We start from the raw sequence: 10,919 nt of genomic DNA, 5'->3' as shown, positions 1-10,919 counted from the left end.
AGGTGTCCACAAACTTTCTTCTATGTGTATAGATAATCAGTCAATTACTTGCCAAAGTGTGTCAGTGTCTCCCCAGGAAGATCTTTTTTAATGGCTTTAAGGGAATCGGATGAAGTTTCACAGAAGTGGGTTTAACCCCAACATGCTGTTCTCATTGTAGTGCTTTCCACCTCTACTGACCCGCATTTCACCGAGGTCAACTAAGAAAAGAACCGACAGGCAATTAGATCTTGGTGCGTTTCATGCATTTTATGTTTGCCGATATCATAAAATTGTATAAATATTATAGTTTTAATAGGTTATTTCATTAAAACTGTATATAATGAATTTATGAATTAGCCAAGCAGCCATGTGGGAGCTCTAATAAATCAAAAAACGCTTTTATATGCATTACGGCTGCCATGAATTCCCTGCATTCATTTGGTGCATAAGGTCTCACATTATAATTCAATTCTTCATATTATATTTTCTGTAACTATTCATTATTCAGTACCTATTAAAAAAAAAAAGATAAGTCGCTACATAAGGCAGTTCTTTGTTATTTATATACTGTAAGTAAAACTATTGTTTAATACTCAACAGGATTCTGGACTCACAGACAATATTCTATTAAAGTTACAGATTTGTAGGATAAAAATAGTCCTTCGGTTCCAATCTCACCTTCTGTCCCTTTCTCTACCTCTGCCTTTCTCTTCCCCATCCCCCTTTCATTTTCCCTTAGCTGACACAGGACCTCTAACCGTTAGCTGCTTTGCCACTAATAGGATCAGAGGTTCTTGCTCTGTCATCTGATAAAACCTAAGCCGCTTGATAGCTGTGCAGCACCTTAGATAATTTCAGCTCAATTAGTTTAATGAGGAAACAAGAACATGGGGAAATATATTAACTTGTTAGACTGATTGCCTGTCTCCCGTCTCTGTGCTTACGGTCTTCGAAATGAAGGCTCCACACTCCAGTTTGTGAAATTAAATGACAAGGAAAGTCTAACAGGTGGAAGTCTGATACTGATATAAGTGCTGATATAAGGGTTTTTTTGTTTAGTACTGGGCAATACCACAATTTCCATCATTCTTTATGTAGGACGTTGCATAATACAAGCAAATGTCAGACGTCGTCCTGATATTTGTTATATTTTTTTATTTGGGTTGTTTATATGCATCTCAATGTGTAGTCCCCTGGTGGTCTAGTGGTTAGGATGTGGCGCGCTCACCGCTGCGGCCCGGGTTCGATCCCTGGTCAGGGAACCGACCACAGCCACTCTTAGTGCCGGTCCCAAGCCCGGATAAATGGGGAGGATGATCATGCGGATAAACATGCGGATGATCCGCTGTGGCGACCCCTGATGGGAGATGCCGAAAGAAAGTTTATATGCATCTCAATGTGTGTTTTTAGCCTTTTTTTTTATTGTGTAACCACTAAGAGTGGTTAGTATGCCTTAAATATAAGTCCATATCAGTGAATCAAGTTGGATGAAAAACGGTTGGGCAGTTTATCAGGGAGCACCAGGTCTGAATTCATTCACAGTGCATCAATCACTGTCTAGTCCAGTCCTGCCACCTGTACTTTATTTATCTACGTTCAAAACAGGCCCCCTTTGCACTGCAGAACAGCGCTCCCAGCATTCCTGCAACTTCTTGAATGTATCTTGGAAGTCTTCTTTTCAAAGCAAGCTTATCAAGCAGCTTCTGCCATTCACGCCGAATCTCCACAACGGTGTCAAAACGTCGACCTTCAGGAAGAGGGTGAAGTTCGCAGGAGCCGATTTGGTGAGTAGGGTGGGTGCAGTAGTGAGATCATGTGGATTGTTCTTTAACAATCATCATGCACAAGCTGCAGAATGGTTTAAACATTTTCGGGAGGTTGAGATCTTTAGGTCTTCCTGATCTCTAATCGTGTTCCCGCAATGTTCTTCCGCTCTTGAAGAGCGCGTGCCGCTCGAAACACCTCAAACGAATCGTTGCAGAATGTCGAACGTATGTCATGTCAAACGTCTCTGTGACAGATTTGCCCATTTTCACGTTTTACATTTGCTCTTTGTTATAACTTGCTGCCAATGCTGTGATGCAGACGTGGAAAAAGCACGTGGTCAGAATAGAACCAGTCACCAAAATTAGTATTGAAACTTTTTGACACCACCTCCTTTTAGTCACCTCCAGTTTCCTGTTGCCTGTACGATGAATGCACAATGTTGGTTTACTCTAAATCAGAAACTGGATTCTCATTAGTTAATTAATTACCTAATTAGTTAATTGATGATTCTGGTAATATGTAATGACATTATCAGAATCATCAATTAACTAATAAATAAACTATTATTATTATACATCAGTTAACTATTACATCAAACTATTACACGTCTCCATGAGCCACGTTGTTGACTAGGTTTTGTCGATGTACATGGTTTTGGCTTTGGTTTTCTAAACGACTGAACGGAGGTCCAACATTTTATTCACTGAGCTATCACTTTTTTAGTCAATAACGCACGGTCCGGCTGCATAGAAAGTTCTCACGATTGAGGGATTTGCAAAAAATTATTATTTTTTTGTCTCTGAAACAAAAGTTCTGTCCAATACAGCTTTATTAGTCTGGTTTTCCTCTGTCATAGCCTGCACAGACATGTTATAGACAATTACTCGACAATACATCGGCTGTCAGTCAATTATACAAGAGAATATATGCTAATTAATGAGTGCCTATTATTATCTCCTTTGGAATGGGTTCATTTTTTATTGTTCTGGGTGAAAGAGAAACCACACAAATGGACATTCACATTGTGTTCACATTCATCTGGGGTGGCTTCTCTAAACCACGCCCACACAAAGCCTTTCCTCAACCTGATTGGCTGTTACCCTTCAGTGTTTTTTTTTTCACCAGTAGAAAAACGATCGCAGGGAGGCCATAACTATCTTTTTATGTGGTGAATGGTGAATTTATACACCTGTGTACAGACTCTTATTTTAGATAGATACTTGTTTGACAGAGTTTTTATTATTTTATATATGTATATATAAATATATTTGTTGAAATCTGTCCCACTGGAAATACCGTAAGCGTTCTTTCTAACTTCGGCTTTTCTCGGAAACACTCGGGACGTCGCTCTTCACAGAGGACACGGGGACTATTCACCAGAGGAGGGGGGCTGACAGAAGTTTTTTTGTTTTATTATTCAAAACCATATAAAATGGTGAATATACTGTTTAATGGCTAACTAAAAACACTTTCTTGTAAGCCTCAAATTTCATCCAGTGAAACAGGATAAACGCCTGATCAGGAAAACTGCGTGCGTGCCGGGAGTCACCCCCTCCCCGCCTCAGGTAAGACGACCCTTGAGACGGCTGCGTTTCAAACCGCACAAGTGACCCTTAATAGTGCTCATAAATGTAGCATACGATTTACATGTTTAAGCCTATTGCTGTACGTACTAATTAGCAATGTAGGATGCGGTTTGGAATATGGCCATTGTAATATAATTGTATAAAGTCTGCAAAAAAATATCTGCGAAAAAAATTATTAATTCATTTATATAAAATATAAGTAAATTAATAATTTAGTTATATTTTATATAAATAAATTAACAATTTATTTATATACAATATAAGTTAACATTTTTAACACGTAAGTTATTTGTTATATCAGATGTCATTGACTTTTTAATTATAAAATATTATTTTATTTAATAATGTATAAAAAAAAATATTTGTTATTAGGTATAACATTATCATTGTTTATTATTACAATATTAAAATATTAATAATTATGAATGATTTATTAAATGATCCATTTTAATTAATGCTTGAACTTATGTTTGTTTTTAAATTAATTAAATTATTAATTAGTTATTTATTATTATTATTATCGTTATTATTGTTATTATAGTATAATTATTATCGTTATTATTAATAATAATAATAATAATAATAATAATAATAATAATAATAATAATAATATCTAATTACTTGATTATTATTATTATTATTATTATTATTATTATTATTATATTTAAAAAAATATAATATTAATAATACATTTTTTAGAAATAGATATTTCAGAGTTGAAATTCACCCTGGTCCACCTTTTACAAATTTGTTTTATATTTTATTTTAGAACCCAGCATTTAAATGCATTTATCACTAGATGCCATGAACATGGTGGACGACAGCTGCCCCTCACCAGGCAACTTCCACGAGATGGTAAAAGGAGCAGTGGCTTCAGTTGGGACCCATGTCCACAGCATCGACGTGATCCTGGGCTTCACGAAGGACCCCTTGCTCAATCCAGGAGTTAACGCTGTACCTGCTGAAGTTACCTTGCAAAGTCCAGGGGAAGCAGGAGAGCGAGATCACATCGTGCACTTATATGGCTCTGTATCCCCGAGAGACAACTCAGAGATGTCTGATTTTTACGGTAAGGTTCCTCTGTAGGTGTAACATTCTTGCGCCCCTGGTAATTTGTTGAACAAAGAACAGTTTGGGCCAAAAACAGAAGGTAGCTGGGATTACTTTATAGTGTGCAGTAGAATTAATTATTGGGTTCATTTGGCTCAAAGTTAAAGAACAGCAGTCTAACTTCAGACCCTTATTCTTGATTCAGAGTGACACGGCGTGTACCTGCTGTCTAACTGAACCCTGGTGCGATGAGATGTTGTGAGTTGATCCATCAACGATGAGAAGTGACATATTAAGTGAAAGTACTGAAATTATTACCAATAACATATATAAAGCTTGTAAGAAGATAGTTTACAATATAACAATGATATATTTAAAAAAAAATCAGCCCCAAAATCATGTTACATACTCACTAACTTTTAGTACTAGTCATGAGGTGAGGCAGAAATAGTAGTGGTAGCTCAGTGGTTAAGACGCTGGGTTACTGATCAGAAGGTTAGGAGTTCAAGCCCTGGTATCGCCAAGCTAAAGCTTGTTAGCCCTTGAGCAAGGTCCTTAACCCTTTGTGCTCCAGGGAAGCTGTATCATGGCTGACCCTCCACTCTGAACACAGCTTCCAGACAAGCTGGGATATGTGAAGAAAATAATTTCACTGTGCTGTCATGTATATGTGACAAATAAAGGCTATTCTATTCTATTAATACACCCTGGATGGGACAACCAGTTCTTGCATGCCACCAAGCACAGACACGCTAACACCTAGAGGGAAACCCAGTCGGATACTGGGAGCATGTTAAATCGAGATTAGGATTGTATGTGGGCTCAGCAGTAACACTATCTACAGCATCATCACCCAACTTAGTGTGCAAAACCACAAGATTTGTTTACATAAATGGCTTAATGCCCATGCACAATAGTTTCTCAGCGTCTTTAGTAGAATGCAACCAGAAAATGAAGGACATTTGATTGTAGTATTAATAAAAAATAAATAAAAGAACCAGAATTAGAATCAGAATATTTTATTGATCCCACAGAATCAGTGGTTCCAAATGGATCTATAATTAATGTCCTTCTTAACACTTGTATTTGTCCTACAATTTCATGTCAAAATCATACACATGGTGTAGGAGTTTAATTCACTGGACGCTTGCTACTCACATCAAGATCACAGAATCTGACAGACATAAAATCATACATTTGCATAACATTATGACCACCTGCCTAATATTGTGGTGGTCCCCTTTTGCTGCTAAAACAGTCATGACCCATCGAGTATTAACAGCATTAACTACATCAGCAGCTCGTCTGTTGGATCGGACCACACGGCTCAGCCTTCGCTCCACACGTGCATCACTGAGACTCGGCCGCACACGACCCTGTCGCCGGTTCATCACTGTTCCTTCTTTGGAGCACTTTTGATAGCCACTGACCACTGCAGACCAGGAACATCCCACAAAAACTGCAGTTTTGGAGACACTTTGACCCAGTCGTCTAGACGTCTAAATCCTTATCCATTTTTCCAGCTTCTGACATCAACTATGAGGACAAAATGTTCACTTGTTACCTAATAAATATATCCATCCACTAACAGGTGCCATGATGAAGGGATAATCAGTGTTATTAACTTCATTATTAATAAATTATAATAACTCTCAAATTTCAATGCATATTAAACAACTCAATATTTGGGCCCACAAGTAGATTTTTTTTTTTTTATCTTTAAATCAGCATGATTATAAATGTTTTAAGGATCCTTAAAGACAAGTATTTCCTTGGACATGTCTATGTTACAAAAATTTGCAGGATACATCTGTTACTTCTTAGATTAGAATGTAAGGAAGTTACCTCAGTGTAAGGACACATTTGTGAGGCAGCATCATAGATAATAACTATAAGCATTTGTGGCAGCAGGCGAATGGTTATGGTTATTGTCCATGATGCTGCTTCTAGAGCATGTTCTTATGCCGAATACACATACAAATTATATACTGATCACGAGGAATGTTCTAGATGCAGCATCGTGGAGCATAATAGGTGGACGCTGCCACAAATGGTCAAGGATATTATCCACGATGCTGCCTGTAGAACATGCTCTTATGCAAAATACACAGAAAAGTTCAATACTGATCACGAGGAAACAATATTTGTTATGTCGAGATCACAAGAAAATTAGGTCGTGATAATGAAAAAACAAAACTTTATGTATGTTTGACTCTGTAGTATCCGAAACGTTTTCTGACACGTGCGAGTCTGAGCGAGGAGACGTGTGGAAATCGTCTGAAAGCGACAGGAAATCTCCTGAGCATACGGACGATGAGCAACCGAAAAAGAAGCACCGGCGAAACCGCACAACCTTCACCACATACCAACTCCATGAGCTGGAACGTGCCTTCGAGAAGTCTCACTACCCCGATGTGTACAGCCGTGAGGAGCTTGCCATTAAGGTCAACCTCCCTGAAGTTCGAGTACAGGTATGGATAGCCTTAAAATGGATCCATTAGATATACATCTTATAGAGTCCAGAAGTAGACTTGCTTTAAGAATTAAATGTTGTAATTTAGGTGTGGTTCCAGAACCGTCGCGCCAAATGGAGACGCCAGGAGAAGATGGACGCCAGTGCCGTAAAGCTTCATGACTCACCCATGCTTTCCTTCAGCAGACCACCCATGCACACTGGCATGAACCCCATGAGCAACTCGCTGCCCCTGGACCCCTGGCTTGCATCTCCTCTGACCAACACTACACCAATGCATGCTATTCCAGACCTTATGGGGCCTGCACAGGGCCTGCAAGCCGGATATCAGAGCAACGGTTTCCTGAACCCCCCTCAGGTCATGAACCAAAGTGTGCAGCCCATGGCACCCCCTCCGTATCAGTGCCATTCAGTGTTTACTGATAAATTCCCCCTGGAGGATGTTGATCAACGCAGCTTCAGCATCGCAGCTCTGAGGATGAAAGCCAAGGAACATATTCAGTCCATGGACAAAACATGGCAACCCATGTGACAGACAAGGTGATATGTTTTGTATTACAACTTAAAATAAATGGATACAACTGAAGTAGGATAATTGGCAAAACAACGAGCTCGTTAAGCTTTCACTGAAATGATGGACCTAAGAATTTGTGGAATTTCAACTATACAGGACGCAGTTATCATAATCCCGTGTCTTATTTTTCGGAAGCCGACCGAAAAGTTATTGTAAGCTTTAAATAGGCTCCTCCCTCATCCAAGAAGAATCTGGGTACTGTGTTTATTTATATTTCAATCTGCCATAAGATGGCGTCTTCAGCTATCATCAAAAACATGAACTTTAAAACTTTCCATACAGCTGGAATTTATAATGGATATATTGGTAATATATTGCCATATTATTTCCTATTCATGCCCAATTGCTTACTTATTTCTTTCGCTGTAATGAAGATATTTCGTTCCCCTTGTCAGATCTATAAACCAAACATTCAAATCAGACTAATTTTGTAAGAAAATTAATGAAATAGCACATTAGCACCTTATATCCAGTTTGCATTTTCACTTTCATTCATAAAAATCACGATGTCCTGAGAACTGATTAAAAAAAAATCTGAATAATGCTTTGATAGCACAGCTATACTGTTCCGGTTTAACTCTATAAATCATAATAATAATAATAATAACACTGATCAAGTAGATGTTTTATTAAAAAAAAAAAGGAACAAAACGATTATAGATTGTGAAATTACATGTATATGTATATAGCCGTCTTTTTGCGGAAATTTTACTTCAGAAAAGCTAATATGGTGATACAAATTGAAAATTTCTAAACTAATTTCAGCTACAGAAAAAACTTTCTAATTGGTTGATAAGTTTTCTTATACTATGTTGCTTAAAGTGTAGATCTGGTAAAAACAATTAAAATAAATACAGTCAAGTATATATATATATATATATATATATATATATATATATATATATATATATATATATATATATATATAAAACATGATTCTGTAATGAAAATCACTGCATGGGCTCATAAACACCTCCAGAAATCTTTTTCCATGTAGACAGTTTGACATGTGATCCACAAAAAAAGTGTTAAATCTGTATCATGCAAAGAAGAAGGTATGCGTGAACATGATCCAGAAACGCCGCCATCCTCTCTGGGCCAAATCTCATTTAAAATGTACTGAGTCGAAGTGGAAAATGGCGGGATTTAATATTTATTACACAGAAAGGAATTATTTCTCGGTTTCAGAATATGGACATGTCTAATGTAAGGTCTGATTTCCAGAGTGTTCCGGTTTACCAGCACCTCCTAACACCCACTTAACTTACTTATAGGTGATTCATTCTTAATTCCCAGTGCTGACGAGTGTCCTTCAGAAAGAGAGAGAGAGAGAGAGAGAGAGAGAGAGAGAGAGAGAGAGAGAGAGAGAGAGAGAGAGAGAGAGAGAGAGACACACACACACACACACACACACACACACACGATCACAAACACAAAGAACATAAAACTGCCCACACCACTGGTCAAATCAGGTCTTTATTGTCCATGAGCACAGCATGTGAGGACATGTGAGGACAGATTGTCCGAGGCATAACGAGCAGCGCAGAGACACGGCGTCTCTGGAAAAAAAGAGGCCATTACGCTTCAGTGCTCATTAAAAGAGAAGACCTGTTGGCAGGTCACTCCCTCAGTAATGATCTCTTCATGTACTTGTTCAGCTTACACAATCCAAACTCATTTTCTTTGTTTTAATAAAACAATAAAAATTTACCAAACAAATAATAGTGATTTCGCCCCCTGAAAAACACTGACGTGTTTTTTTCCTGCCTTATTTGTTTTTTGAGCATTTTGTTAAATATACAACAGACATAGAGGACAATATGGACTAAAGTATTGAGATTTTATAGCCATATGTGGTTCTGTCAGAGGCACACAATTTGTATAGGATGTCTTTGGTTGTGGTAGAATGAAATTTTCCCTTCACTCGAACTAGGAAACCCAAACCTGTTCCAACATGACGATGCCCCTGTGCACAAATCCAGCTCCATGAAGATATACTTTACATGGGTTGGAGTGGAAGATCTCCTGCTATAGAGCTCTGACCCTCAACCCCTCAATAACCTTTGGGATGAACTAGAATGCCAACTGCACTCCAGGTCTCCATACCTCACCTACATCAGTACCTGACTTTACTAACACCCTTGTGACTGAATGAACCTCCACAAATCTCCACAAAATCTAGTGCAAATTGAAACTAAATGTTGAATGAGATATTCAGGAAGCATTTTTTGCAAGTTCTCTAAACCAGAGTACTATTACATTAACTCGGTGACATTCCACACATCTAATAATGCAGTTGTTACTAGGCTTTCTAACTGGTTTATTAAAGTAATAACAAAATAACACGTAATTGTGTCCTAAAATTGTTCTACAATACACACGTTACAATAATAAAAACCTGCAACATATGTCAAACACATACATGGCAGCCATTTTTATTTTTACACCTTTGTCATATTTTATATACTTATTTACTATATATATACTACATATAGCAAGCTTTATATATGATTTATATATGGCAAGCTCCAAAGGATGATGTAAAATGAATTCTGCCCTAAAACTGTTTTAAATATTAACAATATGTGATTGATTGTTTAAATCTGTTTACAACTGCAGCTTACTGTCATTAAAATTGTTTTTTAAACATAGTCTTTTTTTTTCCTTTTATTGTTTAACTTTCTCCTCAAAAGAATTCCAAAGAAAATCAATGATTCATTATATAAATAAAATCTCAATGCATAGCCAACAATTTATTCAAGATGCATATAAAGCAGATTTCGATGCAATTCAATACGATTCTACGAAACTATTGTGATCGGATTTCGATTCGATTCACAAACAGGACTTTGTAGTGCAAATCAGATAAAAAGATGAAATAAAATGAGACGTTCTTTTCCTGTCTCCAGGAAGATGCAGCTCTACCTCTGCCATGTTAATCTGTATTCTAGGTGACTCTCAGGAAGCGCCTCGGTCTCCGTAGTGTCGTGATGCGTCATATTCACGTAGCAGCGGTGGTGCTGAGAGAATGCGCTCGAGAAACAGTTTAGCGAGGAGAAATCAATCTACATATCAAATATTGGTCACAGATTATTAGTCACTTTAAAATAATAAAAGTGTAGCTTATCTACTTATAGTTACATATTAATGAATCGTTTTTTATCTATGTAAATATGTTACAAATGATGCATCGCGTTACAAATGTTATATCTGATGTAGACTTTTGGATCCGATGCACACTTTTTTAAATCAATGCATCACATTGTTAACTTTGAACTGAATCTTACTATCTCTAATATATATATATATATATATATATATATATATATATATATATATATATATATATATATATATATATATATATATACTGTATATACACATAATAAAACTATTTATATTTCTAATAGTTTATCTTATATTTGTCCTCTTGCATGTCCATGTCTTTCCTCTTCATTTTCATCTTTTGTGCTCCCCTCCCCCCCCC

The 10,919-nt window shown here is 37.0% G+C and overlaps 1 protein-coding gene across 1 annotated transcript; it reads left to right on the top strand.

Annotated features, from left to right (window-relative positions):
- Positions 1-2,904: 2,904 nt before the first annotated feature.
- Positions 2,905-7,823, top strand: rx1 (retinal homeobox gene 1). The gene is made up of 4 exons (XM_083559640.1): positions 2,905-3,314; positions 4,105-4,404; positions 6,606-6,856; positions 6,947-7,823. The coding sequence occupies exons 2-4, from the start codon at positions 4,119-4,121 to the stop codon at positions 7,388-7,390; spliced, it is 981 nt and encodes a 326-aa protein (XP_083415766.1). The 5' UTR covers positions 2,905-3,314; positions 4,105-4,118; the 3' UTR covers positions 7,391-7,823.
- The last annotated feature ends 3,096 nt before the right edge of the window (positions 7,824-10,919 follow it).

The sequence above is a fragment of the Silurus aristotelis genome, assembly GCF_946808225.1.
Source record: "Silurus aristotelis genome assembly, chromosome: 13".
NCBI classification, from domain to species: domain Eukaryota; kingdom Metazoa; phylum Chordata; class Actinopteri; order Siluriformes; family Siluridae; genus Silurus; species Silurus aristotelis.
This window is presented reverse-complemented; position numbering and strand designations above follow the sequence as displayed.